At 41.8% G+C, this 16,651-nt stretch overlaps 1 protein-coding gene and 1 long non-coding RNA gene across 2 annotated transcripts in view; one reads left to right on the top strand and one right to left on the bottom strand.

Annotated features, from left to right (window-relative positions):
* Positions 1-16,651, bottom strand: part of LOC110256316 (uncharacterized) — a 347,057-nt gene that overhangs the window by 82,779 nt on the left and 247,627 nt on the right. The window lies entirely within an intron of this gene.
* Positions 1-16,651, top strand: part of CLRN1 (clarin 1) — a 44,075-nt gene that overhangs the window by 18,656 nt on the left and 8,768 nt on the right. Inside the window, exon 2 of the mRNA XM_003358614.5 lies at positions 6,391-6,570. Coding sequence (XP_003358662.3) covers positions 6,391-6,570 — 180 coding nt within the window. The remainder of the gene's footprint in view (positions 1-6,390; positions 6,571-16,651) is intronic.

The following is a 16,651-nucleotide window of genomic DNA, read 5'->3' as shown; positions in this document are numbered from 1 at the left end:
ATTACTTATCTGACAAAGGGCTTGTATCTAGCATGCATGAAGATTTCTTAGAACTCAGTAATAATAGTAATAAACAATTTAATAAAAATGCACAAAAGATATGACAGACACTTCACAAAAAAAATATATATGGAAGGCAAATAACCTCACAAAAGGATGCTCAACATCATTAGTCATTTGGCAAATGCAAATTAAAACTGTGAGATAAACTACACTTCTATTAAGTGACTCCAATTTTTAAAAACCTGCCAAGTGCTAGCAAGAATGCAGAACAACTAGAACTCTCACATGTTGCTGGTGGGAAGGTGAAACGGTACAGCCACTTTTGAAAACACTTGGCAGTTTCTTATAAAGTCACACATACAGGAGCTGTGAGTAGAGAATGGACTGACTACAAAGGGGGAAATAGGAAGCTTTGGGAACTGTGGAAATGTTCTCTAACTTGATTGTGGTGGTTGATACATGAGTATAACATTTGGCAAAACCCAGAGAACTGTACACTAAAAAGAATTTTTTACTGTGTTAAAATTTTACTTTAGTTCTAAATATAGTGGTGGGGGGAGTAAAAACAAAGGCAGCAAGGCCACTATGCAAATTACCTAACTTCTCTGTGCCTTTGGCTTTTTATTTTTTTGATTTTTTTTTTTTTTTTTTTTTTTTTTGGTCTTTTAGGGCTGCACCTGTGGCATATGGAGGTTCCTAGACTAGGGGTCAAATTGTAGCTGTAGCTGTCGGCCTACTCCACAGCCACAGCAATGCCGGATCCCTATCCCACTGAGCAAGGCCAGGGATCAAACCGTCAAACTCATGGTTCCTAGTTGGATTCATTTCTGCTGCATCACAATGGGAACTCCACCTTTGGCTTTTTAAAAAAATCTATATACTCAGGATAAAACAGTACTTTCCTTACATTGTCATAAAAATTAAACGTGTTGACTTATGCAATATACCTAAAGTACATGGCATGTAGCAAATGCCATATAATTACTGGCTGTTATTTTTATTTGTGTTATTATTACTTGCATATTGCTCTTTGAAGTAGTCTAGTAATAAAACGATGGAGAGAAAAGAAGGGTAGGTAGGGGCTTGGGGGTAGGGGTTGAGGGATAAGGAGACCTAGACACCCTGACTGGTAGACAGAATGGAGGAAATCAGTGAAAAGGGAGTGAAAGAGATAGAGGATAATGCCAAATGCACAGTCCAGCCCTGTGCTACTAACATGGCATCAGCTGCCCGTTTTTTATATATATATAAAAAAACTCCCTTTCACTTGTCAACAGCTAATCAAGTAATTTCTGGAGGCCAGAAGTGATTTTCTGGATTAATGACAGCCCCTCCACAGATCAAAATGTTCACATCCTTTTTCTGTGTTCTAATCCTATACCTCAAATATTGGAAAGACCAAACAAATAGACCTCCTAGATGTGCACTATACAATATCATTAAAGTGACACTTCCCAATATTTATGTGAATAATCTGCTCTAAACTTTTGCAAGGGAAATGTCATATTAGTGTTGGCTGGAAAATGGAAGGTTGTTATCAGAGCTCTGATTGGTCATTACAGATGAGGGGAATTTTTATCAAACAAAGAAACCAGGTAAAGTATAAGCAGGCAGGGATTAGTGCCCTACTGGGTGACTTTCTCACAAGAATGGGAATTTTAAAAGCCTTCATAAGAATTAATATGCTCCACATGACAATTTATTTTAGCTTCTGGCTTTTCTTTCCAGGAGGCAAATCAGTGCAACTTCTGATATTGTTTCAATTTGGTAACAACCCTCAATTTTCAGACGGGCTTCACCTCGCTGCCCTATCAGACACAAAGAGGGGCTCACCTCTTCTACAGGTGGAGAGGTGGGAGGAAGCAGAGTTTCTGCACAAGCCAACAGCTAACCAAATGCAAGAATAGCCAGTTGGATTGATTGAGCTGTTGGAAGCTCTGGAGGGTAGGTGGTTGTAGACCACCAGCTGGTTCACTCTACACCCCAGAATACCAGGCAGCATGGACCAGTGCAGTCACTAACAACAGAGGCTCAGCACCTGTGTGCTTTAACACCCAGTTTGCCTCTACACCATCTTCCAAACAAAGCAGAGGCATTTTCTTATTTTATTTTTATCCATCCATCCATCCATCCAGGCATCCAACTTCTAATTGATAAAAGACTTTTCAAAACACAACCACAATACCATTAATGAAACCAACAAAATCAGTAATAGTTATGTAATATCATCTAAAATTTAGTCTGTGTTCAGTTTTCCTGGGTTATCTCACAAATGTCTTTTATAAAGATTTGTTCAAATCTCAAATTACTTCCATACATTGCATCTGGTTAGTATGTCTCTTTTTTAATCTGGAGCAGTCACAGGAGTTTTTTTGTTTTTTGTTTTTTTTGTTTTTTTTGTCTTCACTTATCCTTTCAACTTTTTTTTTTTTTTAAGTATTCATATATTAACTGAGTAGATAATGCTTGCAGAATGGTCAAAAAAAATTTTTTCCAAACTGTAATAAAATGTACATAATGAAATATCTCTCAATCTCCCTCCCCTGAAGCAATGTTACCAGTTTCATGTGTAATCTTCTAGAAATAGTCTCTGCCTAGACAAGCATGCCTGTCCCCAAGGCTGCTGCAGCCTGGCAAATAAGAGGAAGGACACAAGTTCAAATCTCTTCTCTGCCACTTACTAAGTATAAATCTTGGGTCTGTTACATCACCTCTGAACCCATTTTTCTCTCTGGTAAATAGAAATGTCTCATGGGATTATTGGGAGAATTAAATCACATAAATAGGGAGCTTAAATGATTACTTGTTATTATATACATTCTCCTTTGGCTTTTCCCCAAATGATAAAATGATGACATTTTCTCTTTGGTGTGAGTTTTTCCATCTATTTTGATAATTCTAAACCTGTTCTTAAAGATTCACTTCATTGTTTGAAATCATTGACTTATATTCAATTGTATGGATGCCATACTGATAGACAGGTAAGTTATTTCCAACCTTTTGTTTTTACCAAAAAGAAAACAAAAACAAACAAACAAAACCACTGCCATGAATATCCTTGTAATATTTTATTGAATTCATGTGCAAAAATATCCATTGGACAAACTATCTATAAATAAGGTGCTGAGCCAAAAGCTATGTGCATTTTAATGCTTTATAGGCAGTGCCAACTGCCCCAAGAATGCTGACCAATTTACACTCCCAAGAAAAGTATACAAAGCTCTCCATTTCCCTGCACCTTAGCTAACACAGGATACAGCTAAATGTTTTAATCTTTGTACATATGGTTTGTGGAAAATGGTATCACGTAGATTTAGTGTGAGGCAAAGGAAAGGTACTGCAAGTAAACCTCAGTGGTTGAATGAGCTGCCCGTGACTCCTGAGTGAGGCCCCTGAGTGAACACCAGTAGCCTAACCGATAGCACTAAGCATATTTTATGCATGTATGTAGTTATTTATGTCTAGCAGTGGTGAAGGGTTTGTTCTAAACCAAGGCAACTCCCTCATCTGTTCCCTTTCTGACCTGTGGTCAGGAATTCAGCATTGCAGCCATGAGACATGTACTTGAACGGCAGACCACTTCTTCCTTGAAACATTTTCTTCCCTGGGCTTCCCTGATACCCAATCCATGGATTTGCTCCTAACTCACAAGTTCTCTTTCTCTTCTGGGCCTCTCTCTCCTATGACTACAGCTTCTCCACAAGCGATAGCCAATCCACTGGCTTTAAATACCAGAGCCAGGACGAGAATGAGGTCTTTGAGGTACCCAGGGCATAAATTTTAAGGAGACATTCATTCTTGGGCTCCTGCAAGTACAGAGGGGATCCTGGAGCATAGCTGTCTCCTTCAATTTCCCTCTTTGCCTTAGGCACCTTGATTTCCTCACTTGAGTTTCACCTCCTTAAATACCTCCACCTTCTCCCTGGACCTCTAGACACATAAATCCTATTCGTCATCTCCACTTGGATCTCTACTTTTGCATGAGGCTGTGCCCATGGCATGGGGAAGTTCCCAGGCCAGAGATAGAAGGCGTGCCACAGCCGTGACCCAAGCCACAGCAGTGACAGAACCAGACCCTTTAACTGCTAGGCCACCAGGGAACCCCTCTACTTGGATATTTTAAATGCAGCTCAAACTGAAACTATCTAAAACAGAACTCTTTCATCACCTTCCACTCCCATGCTGAAACCTGCTCTTTCTACTTGTCTGCTTAATAGCATCTCCATGTATTCAGTTATTCTAGGAGTTATCCTTGATGGCTTTCTTTCAACAAGTTCTATCTTCCATCTCCAAAATACATTCCAGACCTAACAATCTCTTACCACCTCTTCTGCTATACCTTAGGCCAGACCGCCATCTCTTCCCACTATAAAATACTCACCCCAACCCCCCACCAATATCCCCACTTCCACACTTGCCCTCCTCCTCCCCCTCCCTCATACTCATTATTCAGCAGCCAGAGTGATCTTTTCACATCATGAAGGAGATTGCATCACTCTCCTACTTAAAACCTTCCAGTGGCTTCCAAATGAATTGAGTACAAAAGCAGACCCTTTATCATGGTCTCAGACCAGGATCTAGCAGGTGCAGCAATCTGATCCCACCCTAGCAAACCCACTTCCTCCTTATTCACTGGGAACTGGCTCTCTCCTGCCCCAGCTGTGCTCCTTTTTCCCTGGAATGATCTTTCCCAGGTCTTTAGACAGCCACTTCCTTCCCAACATTTAGGTGTCAGCCCAGATGTCACTTTCCTGACCGCTCTGTCCACTCATCCAATCACTCAAATTCCTGGCTTATTTTTTCCATTGCATTATCACTATCTGAAAGTGTCTTATTTCCAGTTCATAATAATAGCCCCTCAAAGCTCAGGGGCTTAAAACAAAAATTTACCAGTTCAGTTGGATAGTGCTTGATTGGGTCTCTCCCTGATGCAGTTAGATAGCAGCTGGCATTGGAGTCTCACCTGGAGGATTTTCTGGGCTGGACATCTAAGATTCTTCCCTCCTGTGTCTGGTGCCCCTGTGCTCTTCCATGTGGCCCCTTTCTCCAGCAGAGGACTGGACCTCCCGCACCACGGCTCAGCCTCCACGCGAAAAGAAGTGGAAATGGCTGGTCCTCTTAGAGGTCAGACCTGAAAGTGGCATGATATATTTCTGCTGTCATATTCAAATGGTCAAAGCAGTCATAGGCCATCCCAGATTCAAGCAGATGGAGGAATAAGTTCTACCTCTTAAAGGGGAAGTGACACATATGTAAAAGGAGGCAAGAAATTAATGGTGGCCATCTTTAGCAATAAAGTATGATATCCGTTCATTTACCTGTTATTTGTCTTTTTCCCTTTCTTTTCTTTTTTTCTTTTTTGGCTTCCTGGGTCAGAGATCAGATCTGAGCCACAGCTGTGACCTACACTGCAGCCAGGCCAGGGATTGAATCTGTGCCCTGGAGCTGCAGAAACAATGCCTACCCAGTGCACCACAGCTGGAGGTCCCTGTTATTTGTCTATCAACTCCCATTAGGTTGTTAACTCCACAAGACAACAGGGACTTGATCTGTCTTACTTTATGGCTCGATTCCCAGCACCTAAAACAGTATCTGGCGCACAGCAAGTACTTAATAAATAAAGTTCAGGAAACTAAAATGGACTGAAGTAAACTTCTCCAGATTGGTTTTGCCAGGTCTGCTGATACTAAGCATGCTGATGCCTCACCAGATAAGAGAAATCCTACATTTATAAAGCATTTCATTTCCTCCGCGAATAAGAAAAACTTGCCCTGAACACAAAAGTCTAGAAATAGATTTGGCATGTTTTCTAAATGGAAAATATTTCTTGTATCGCCAGCAACGATTTTCCCACAGCTTGTGCTACGTCAAAATATTAAAGTTGACTGAAAACACCCAATTCTTTAATCTTGGTATGGACTGGAAACAATGTGTGTGTGTGTGTGTGTGTGTGTGTGTGTGTGAAAGGAAATATAAAAACCTCCTGATGTTTGAACCCCCACCAGGTGTCTCCAAACTGAAAATGTCATCAGAAGTTAAGACATATATAAAATGATTGCTGAGAAATATAATTAAAAGTTTGGTCATCGAAATGTATAGTTTTTGGTTACAAAGCCAGCACTTGTTTATTTAAGTAATTATATATGACCGAGGACAAAAAAAAAAGTTCCTTCAAGTTTTCCCCTTTGCCAGTTTTTTACTGGTAAGTTTTATTAGATAATCTTATATTTACACTCCTCTGTAAATCCTTCATAAATTAGTAAGTGCGAATGTATTCATCAGAAGGATTTTGGTGGTTTTGGAAGTTAAAAAAAGGATTTAATTTTTAAAATTACACTTGCAGTCGCTAACTGATGAAATTTTTTCTAATCTTTGTTTTATCTTCAGTTTTCCCAGATTTGCTCAAAGCAATCCCAGTGAGTATCCACGTCAATGTCATTCTCTTCTCCACAATCCTTATCGTTTTAACGCTGGTGGGGACAGCCTTCTTCATGTACAATGCCTTCGGCAAGCCCTTTGAGACACTGCACGGTCCAGTGGGGTTGTATCTTCTGAGCTTCATTTCAGGTGAGTTCAAAATTTCACCTCTGAAGGCAAATGGGCTTTTCAATGAAAAAGACAGGTCTACACAAATGCAATGTGATAGTACATACACACGGATGTTCATTGTAGCATTATTTATGAGAATAAAAGGTGAAGAAAATATAATTATCCAACACTAGGGAATCTAATAAATACATTATGGTAGTCTATTCAAGTGAATATGATGCTGGCATTAAACTATATTTTTGTAGAAGATGTAATCAAAAGGATAAATGCCTATATCAAAAAGTTAAGGGAAAAGAACCACATAAGATTTTAAAAACATAAGCCCAATTTGATTTTATATAGAGAGAATATACTTATATAGTAAATGGAATCTCCATATATATAGCATCCATATAGCTTCATAAATACATATATATATAATATTATATATATATAGAGAGAGAGTATTCTGTTGGTAGTAGTTATCTCTGAGTAGTAAAATAATGGGTGGTTTTCATTTTTTCTCATACTTTTTAATATTTCAAAATGTCAATAATGTGTACTTACTTATTCATAATCAGAAAAATAAATAGAAACCATCAAAAAAGAGTAAAGGGCTGCGTTTACTCACACGTGAGTTGCCATATTCAGGCCTGTAGGGACGTCGTATAGCCTAAGTAGGTGTATCAGGGCAAGGAAAATTCTAAACCCAGAAATGAGTTCATCAATAAGCATGTCCTACTCAATAACCAGGGTTGATGGAAAAGAATATAAAACACAGCCAGTGCCATAGGGTGCTTAGGGTATATTTACAAGGAGGAAAAAGAGACAGATAAGGAAATCGAAAGTGTCTACATAACTCATACGCAGCCGTTCTTCTGGGGGAGGACTCTGATTTCACCCCACTCCAAACTTGCAAAAAGACTCAATGCTTTGCCATATCCCCAGGAAGCAGATAATTTTATTAGTGATTTCATGGAGAGACGAGGGAGAATACAACTCACACTAGCAAATAGTGGGTTGAAGATCCATATTTGACTCTTTCCTTCTCCTCTGCAGCTGCCCTTTGGCTGCCAGCCTCTAGTCACCAGACCTCAAACCCATCTTTTGACACCACTCCCTTCTCCCTGCACCATTCAACTCCAGCCACAAATTTGCATAGCTCCCTCTAAAACAAAGCCTTGTAGTTAACAGGTGTTTATTCATCTTAGAAGGCAGTATAAACTAGCACGCATTATTACTTGAGCACACTTGGTTACCAGGCTGGGTTCTTGAACTCCTCATCAGGAGAAATTGATAAGGGGCCAGATGAGATATTCAGGCAAGGCTTTATTGGGACTATAGCACCAGGGAACGAGAACAAGTAACAGGTGTCCTTGCTCACTCCAGGAGGTGGGGGGAGCTGGTTCCTTAAGTGGGACGAGTGACGTCAGGCAGAAGGGCTGGCTTACGTGGTCTGTTCACCTCCTTGGTGATGCTGTGTGCAGGAATCATGCACAGTACCCTGCTTTTGTTCCCCCCACCTTAGAGGTGGCAGTTGGGTTTTGGTCTTTCCATATCTTATTGTTCATAATTTGTCCCAATAGTGCGTGTGTGCAGTGAGTTTTAGTTATTTATAGTTTCTTTGTATTTATTCTGTTGCTCAAAAAGATGTTTGTCCAGGCACGAGCACTACAGCAAATGGTCCCAGGTCCCAGGTCAACCTGTCTCAACTTCTTGGGGCTGAAACCCCATCTACATCTTGCTAATCAAATTATTTCCTGAACCAAAGTAGTTCTCTCGCTAGTAGGGGTTCTGCTAATATTTCCTATGTATCTTTCACAAATAAATAATACAGTTTTCAACTGCGCAAAATGATTAGCCTATGAGGGCAGTGTCTAAGGCTTTCTCATCTTTCTATCTCTAGCAAAGGCATCCAGCCTGGGGCTCTGCACCCAGTAAACAATTCAGTACATGTTTGGTGACTTGAAAAAGCAAGCCTAGAAGGAGATGTTGACTGGTCACTTAAACGGCACAGGTTAGAGGAATCAGAATTCGAATGGGATGGGAGTTCCTGTAGTAGCTCAGCAGTTAACAAATCTGACTAGCATCCATAAGGACACAGGTTTGATCCCTGGCCTTGCTCAGTGGGTTAAGGATTCAGCGTTGCTGTGAGCTGTGGTGTAGGTTGCAGATGCCGCTCAGATCCTGAGTTGCTATGCCTGTGGTGTAGGCCGGCAGCTGCAACTCCAATTAGACCCCTAATTTGGGAACCTCCATATGCCATGGGTGTGGCCCTAAAAAAGCACAAACAAACAAAAACACTGGAATGGAATGGAATTAGCTGAGTAAGTTCCTCAAAGCAGTGATGTGAGCCAGAGAGAGATAGGATGGAATAACATAACATAAAAGGAGTCTGAGGGCTTTGTGATCAGGTCAGAGGAGTAAGAGCATGGGTACTGGGTAGAGACAAAGAGAGTGATTCAGTCTCATGGAAAGCTTAGAAGTGGGTATTGGGATTACTTCATTCCCACTCAACATACCAAATGAAACTGGTGGATCTGGGTGGTGTGCTGTTTTAGTGAAGGCCTTTGAATCAACCAGGGGTCAACTGGACAACAGGATATACACTATTTTAACAGAGGGGATACAATGGTTGGCAGTGGTGCTTAAGGTGGGTTCCCCAGACCAGCAGCATCCGCATCACCTGTGATCTTGATAGAAAAGCAAAATTCTGTGGCCTCCCCCAGTCCTCCTGAGTCAGATACTCTGGAGTAGGGCCCAGAAATCTGAGTTTTACCAAGCCCTCCAGGTGATTCTGCTGCAAGCTCAGGTTTGAAAACAAGGGCTGCAGGGAGTTGATTGAAAAGGTGTTGGTGGGAATGTAAATTGGTACAACCACTATGGAAAACAGTATGGAGGTACCTCAGAAAACTAAATATAGAACTACCACATGACCAAGCAATCCCACTCCTGGGCATATATCCAGACAAAACTTTCATTGAAAAAGATAAATGCAGCCCTATGTTCATTGAAGCACTATTTAAAATAGCCAAAACATGGAAATAACCTATATATCCATTGACAGATGAATGGATTAAGAAGATGTGGTACCTATACACAATGGAATACTACTCAGCCATGAAAAAGAACAAAATAATGCCATGTGCTGTAACATGGATGGAACTAGAGATTCTCATACTAAGTGAAGTCAGAAAGAGAAAGACAAATACCATATAATATCACTAACATGTGGACTCTAAAATATAGCACAGGAGTTCCCATCATGGCGGAGTGGAAACGAATCCGACTAGGAAACATGAGGTTGTGGGTTCAATCCCTGGCCTTGCTCAGTGGGTTAAGGATCCGGCGTTGCTGTGAGCTGTGGTGTAGGTCACAGACATGGCTCGGATCCCACGATGCTGTGGCTCTGACGTAGGCAGGTGGCTACTGCTTCGATTAGACCCCTAGCCTGGGAACTTCCATGTGCTGCGGTGGCCCTAGAAAAGGCAAAAAGACTATATATATATATATATATATATATATATATATATATATATATATATATCACAGATGAACCTATCTACAGAAACAGACTCACAGACTTGGAGAAGAGACTTGTGGTTGCCCAGGGGGAGGGGGAGGGAATGGAATGGACTGGGAGTTTGGGGTTAATAGATGCAAACTATTACATTTAGAATGGCTAAGCAATGAGGCCCTACTGTATAGCACAGAGAACCATACCTAATCTCTTGGGATAGACCATGATGGATGATAAAATGAGAAAAAGAATGTTATGTATGTGTATGACTGGGTCACTTTGCTGTACAGCAGAAATTGATAGAATACTGTCAATCAACTATAATAAAAAATATTTTTAAAAAGAGGGGAAATGCCTTAAAAAAAAAAAAAAAGGTGCTGGAGGACTTAAAGAAATGAGAAGGAGACCCAGAGGTAACTTAGAGATGGCAGTATCAGAAGGCAGCAGCCATCTCTAGGGACAGAGAAGCAGGGAGGAGTGGAGGGTTACCAGAATCTAGAGGCTTGAGGAGAGCCTCAGACCTATGAGGAGGTGGCAATGTACCTTGAGGAGATGGAGCTGTCATGTGAAACCAATAGGCAGATCTGGGAATCTGGAGAGGGCTTGGGAGCTCCCCAGCTGCTGCTATGGGGAGAGGTGCTACCCTGTGGCAAGGCCAGCTGGACCCTCCTCCTCTGCCCCAGCATCCTCCCTACTGGGAGAGCCTGACAGGAGAAAGCTGACAGGGCAGTACTAGAGCATGGGGAGTCTGGACCCAGCATCACAAAGCAGAGAAAAGAAAAGCTGGTTTGATGCCGAGACACAACAGCTTATTAACTGGCACAGCCATCTCATCACATTCTGGCTTCTGAATGAAACTGAGAACAGCCCATTTGGAAGACAAACTATTTGACAGTTGTAACGGACAACCAAACTAACAGTATTTGAAAAGCAGGATGACTCAGACAATGCAGAATTTAATCCAAGTCCCAGATCATATCTTGGACTTTGGCCAAGTCTAATGCAAAGAAAATCTGAGCACAGAAATATATGCAGGAACACACGGGCCCTGCTTACACTGTATCGTAGTTATCCTTGAACTTGTTGCAAAAGCAGGTGCTCAATAAAGGTTTGTGGATGAGGGAAGGAAGAGAAGGGGAGAAAGGAAAGACAGAGCCAGCTCCAGATCTGGGTCTCGCAGAGGATAAAGGCCTAGTGTTCCAAGAGCATCTGTTTTTTTTTGTTTTTTTTTTTTTTTAAGCTCCCAATTCTTATTTTTAAATACCAAAATTTTCAGCAATTTTTAAAAAACTGTGCATGACAACAAAACATTTTTGAAGGTTGGATGAATTGACAGTCTGTGACCTCTAGGGGTAACAGGTCACTCTTGACTCACAAACTACCTCAATCTACATAGAGTAACCAGAAGCCCCTGGAGGTCTGGAAATGTTTACCTAAAGTTGTGATAGTCACAGAGATGCCAGCTCTAAACCTTACTTGTGGAAAGGTGGGGGATTCATAGCCCTTTTCACAAACACACAGAAAGTGAGCCAGTGAATCAGGCATTCAGAGCTGGATCCTGTATTATGGGGTCTCTTAGGGGTTGTGGGGGTCACATTCCATTAGAGCCATTAGAGATGCCCCAGGGCAGCTCCCCTCCCCTGACTTTCCTCCCTGGTGTCTCTGCCCAGGGGCCCTTTCTCAGTCAGGAGAGAAAAACCCCCTCTGTTTTCCTTCTCCTCCTGCTCACTTGGATTCCCCCCAAAGCCCCCCTTTCTTTGCACTGATGTCATTCCAGGGCCATGTCTTCAGCTGTCTACCTCCCTGCTGGATGGGGACCCAGCTTGGCCTCCTGAGGTATGAAGGTGGGGGTAGGGGAAGGGCAAAGAGGTCTTCCTGCTTGTTTGCCTGGGACCTTCCACCCTCCCCAGAAACAATGCTTTGAGCATCTCCGTGTTTCCTAAAGTGCTACCCGCCAGACCCTGGAGGGAGAAAAGGACTAGGCCAAAAAGGGCTTCGGTTACCACAGTTTGCTGGTCCTTACAGCCCAATACCCTGTTGCCCTCCTGGACCAGAAGTGCCTTTCACTTCTCATGGCCTGCACTTTGACCCTCATTCCTCAGCCTTCTTCACGTAACTTTTCTGCCCACTGGCATTGTTCCATAAAACCCACCCAAGTCAGTTAATTTGCCCTTTCTCATCTTGTCAATTATAAACTATGTATGAGAAATCTTTCCTGAGTTAGGACTTTAGTAATATCTTAACGGTCTCCCATAGTTCATTTTGGGCAGTGATTCTCTTCCCAGACTATACGTTAGTATCATCAGAAGAAAAGCTATAAACATACCAATGCCAGGTCCCACACCGCACTAATTAAATTGGAGTCTCTGGGGGTGGAGCCTGGGCACTGGTATTTTTTTAAGGCCTCTCAGGTAATTCTAATGTGTGCCCAGTGTCGAGAACCACTGGTACAGATGCACGCTCTCCATTTGTTTGACAAACCCTAACTGAGTGCCACCAGGTGCCAGACCTTATGAGAGGCACTGGTGACACCACATCCATCAGGCACACAGGCCTGCCTTCAGGAAGCCTACAATCTAGTGCAAGAGTCAACAGAAGTCCATGTAGGTAATTAAAGAGCATAATAATTACAACAAGGGTGATAAACAGCCTGCTGTGATAGAGAATGAAGAAGAGGGGAGGTCAGGTCTTAATATAGTGATCGGTGAAGGCTACTCCAAGTAGCTGAGTTCTGAAGATACAAAGAAGCTGGGGACCTTCAGAGAACTTCCCAAGGAAAGGAGCAGGCACACAAGAGGACACTAAGGAAAAAGTGGGTGCTTGCTGTGGGCACCAAAAGAAGACTTGTATTCCTAGAGGGGAGGCAGTGAGGGAGAAATGCCCCCCTCCCCCAAAATTAGAGAGATCAGTTGATGTCATATCTCAAAAGCCATGGTAAGTCTTTTTGAAATGATTCTAATTGCAATGAGAAGCTTCTGAAAGGCCTTAAGAAGCTGTCTGATTGCTAACTTACCTTTTAAGAAATGTCTGGTGAAAGGCTAGGCTGTTGGAGATAGAGAGAGATGAATGGATTCAAAAAAAACATTTTGAAAGTAGATCCAAAATGATTTTCAGGTAACTTAAGCAATTAGTAGAGAGTGGTGGCATTAACCACGATGAATAAAACAGGGGAGGAAGAGGTTTAGCCTTTAGGGCAAAAAAAAGAGGTGAGCTAGCATTAGAAATCAAGGGTTCTATTTAGGGGATATGTCAAGTTTGTGATCCTATGAGATGTGCACGAGGAGATGTCAAGTAGACAGTCAGATATATGAGTCTGGAGCTCAGAGAGGAGGTCTAGACAAAAGACATAAATTAAGGAGTTGTCAGGATATAGATATTATTCAAAGCAATGAAAATGGATGAGATCATCTAGGAAGAGAATGCAGATGGAGAAAAACTGGCCTAGGACCAACCCCTGAAGAATACCGTTTTGGGATGGAAGAGGAGAAGGAGCTAGCAAAGGACACTGATTAGGCATGTCCAGGAGGAAGAAAGGAAATCAGCAGATGTGGTGTCCCAGAGGCTACAACAGGGGGATGTTTTCAAGAGTACTGGTCAACCATGAACTTTGTGAAAAGGAGGTCACCTGTGGGAGTAAATGACAGGGAAGGGAGGATGGTAGGGGAAGGCAGAATGGAAAACAGGGGGACAAAACATCCCTCAGTGTTTATAAGACAGTAGGAGAGAGAGTGAGGTACTCAAATTAAGGAGGCAGAGAAAGAGAGAGAGCCAAAATAGAAAGAGCTGGGGATAGAAGCCACTAGACCTAGAGTTTCAAAAGGAGCACTGATATATGAGTGTATGCCTTTTATACATTCCATTTGAGATACTTCCCAATTGATGGTAGAGATTCTTACTCAGACATGCGTGTAAGAGAGCAGGTTACATGGAAGACTGCCACGGATCCATGGTAGAACATTACAGATAGTTCAGTGAATATTCTCTGAGGATGCTATGAAATGTATTGGCTCATGCCTTTTGAAAGTGATGAAAACCACCAGCATATGGACTTATTGCAAATTGTATGTATTATATCTTTTCTTATATATAGCATCATGTTTGAGTTATATCAAGCAAGGCAAACAAACAGACAAACAAAAAAGACTGCCTTTCTTTAAAAAGGGAATGCTCCTAATATGGATGCAATTAATTATGATAATTATGACTATGGCAAGGGACATAAATAAGCACAGTCATATGTAAAATGTGAAGACAGGAAAATAAAGAGCAGTACAGAAATAGAAGAATGCTTACATCTATCAGTTTCAATATTAATAATATCCTGGCCTCTAGTAATAAATCTAGGGCATATTATTCTGCACTGGGAGTGAAAAACCATCTGTGCCTTATTTCCACTTCAATCCTTATGGAGGAGCTGTTGTTCAGAGTCTGAGAAAGAGATCCAGAGATATCTAGGCATCAAAGCCACAGAGCCTGAGGAAGGACAGGATTGGTGGCAGGAAAAGTCAGCAACAAAGTACTCACTAGTTTCTCATCATAAACTTTAGAAAGAAGGCCACAGAAGGAAGAGAAGTCAGATCAGCCAGCCCATGATGGCAATGAGCAAGGAATTTTGTTTTGATATGCAGGGCAGCATCAGAAAGGGCAGAACCATAGTGACCGGATTGCACTTCCAGGTCACACATGGCAAGGATGCAGTTAGAAGGACGGTTTAACTCATTTTTCACAGGGCCCAGCTGCACCTGATCTTGTGTAAGGAGATGCTCAGTCTTGTCCCATCACAACTGCAAAGAGAATGGCACATGTGTCCTCCCTTCATCTCATTTAGGGTCAAAACCCAAGTCCTTGCTATGACCGCCAGAACAACACCTGCTGGGTCCACTCCAGAAACCCACATACATGCCTCACCCCTTAGGCCTCTTTGCCCACCTCTCTTCTCTCTGCTCAAACCACCTGCTTCCTTTGCACTCTTTGTTCCCTCAGCTGGGAAGGCACTTTCCCTCAAATAGCTATTTCTTCATTCCCTGACTTCTTCAAGAGGCACCAAAATGTCATCTTTTCTCTGAGGCCTCCCCAACCACCCCCCTACCCTGCTTTATTTTATTCCCCTTGGTACATATCACACTCTGATAAACTATAGAGTATACTTATTTTGTTGCCTCTCCCTCCCCTGTCTCCACTACCAAGAGCTCCATGACGATAGGGATTTTTGTCTGCTTTGTTCAGTGCTGTATCTCCAGTGCCTGGAATAGCACAGTAAGCCCTGGATAAGTATTTGTTGAGTAAGTGATTAAAACAGAAGCAGCTCTCTATATTTTCTAGACAGAGGACTTTCTCCTTTGCTGATAATCAATTCAAATTAGAAAAAGGTAGCATTTTAAAAAGACCATTTCTTCTTTGCATGAATCGCCCTTCTCACCTAATGTGACATGTGCTAAACTTAAGTTAGATGTGGGCTCTTAAATTCTCTGTTAAAGAAGATGATGGGGAAAAGTTTAAGCCAACCAGTGTCATAACTTCATTTGCTCCTGCTCTTTGGAAACACGTGACCAAATTGCTCTACGATACAACCTCAAATTCTGTTCTTAAGTATTAGCTTGTTTTCCTGTCCTTGAAAAACCATTTCCTGTCCTTTAAAAACCATTGGTTTTTAAAGCAATTTGGAACTAGAGCAGCTTCCTTGTGGGGAAGAAACCATTGCTGGAGACTTTACCACTAACTTTATAACTAACTTTCTAGTGAGATTACATACGTTTGCAGAAAATTAGCAATTACACCTGAAAAGTTGTGGCTTTCCCACCCCCATTTATCATCTCTCAAGATGCCTTAAAGAAGGAAAGTGTCAGAGTCCCCATCGTGGCTCAGCGGGTTATGAACACCATTGGTATCCATGAGGATGAGAGTTTGATCCCTGGCCTCACTCAGTGGGTTAAGGATGCATCGTTGCCAGCAGCTGTGGGGAGGTCACAGATATGGCTTGGATCCTGTGTTGCTGTGGCTGTGGCGTTCGCCTACAGCTGCAGCTCCATTTGACTGCTAGCCTGGGATTTTCTATATGCCATGGGCACGGCTCTAAAAAACATGAAAGAAGGAAATTTTCAATTTATTATTCTGTGGGGAAAATAGAATGCCTCTAAGAGCTGTCATTGTATGAGAGGAAAACTTTGCCCTCTTCTAGGTTCTTTGGTTGGCCTCATGATGAAATTGACATAAGACATTAACAGCAGAAAAATAAATTTAATTTTGTATCTATAGGAGCTCGCAAAATATGAGACTCAAAGAATTGACCAAGCAAGCCAGCTTTTACAATTATCAGACAAAGAAACAAGACATTTGTGAAAAAATGGACAAGACCAATTGGTTTGGGCTTGGGGCAGCAAATTAGTGAAGAAGTATAAGAAGTATCAAGGTTTATTTAATACAGCTATCTTGGCCCTGAATTCCCTGTCTCTACTGATAAGCCTGCTTCTACCCTCCAGGTGCAGGAGGGGCTCCTCAGGTGGGAAATTTATTTCCTGCTTTGAGGGAGACAGGGGATGGTTAGAGTGTCCTTCTTGCGCTAGCTGTTTCTTAAGTAACTTTAATTCAAAATAATTGTTA

The sequence above is a fragment of the Sus scrofa genome, chromosome 13, assembly GCF_054392235.1.
Source record: "Sus scrofa isolate SSC_HxYL_T2T_F1_AM1 chromosome 13, Sscrofa_HxYL_maternal_Yorkshire_Landrace_v2.0, whole genome shotgun sequence".
NCBI classification, from domain to species: Eukaryota; Metazoa; Chordata; class Mammalia; order Artiodactyla; family Suidae; genus Sus; species Sus scrofa.
Note: the sequence above shows the minus strand (reverse complement) of the source record. Positions and strands in the feature narration are given on the sequence as shown.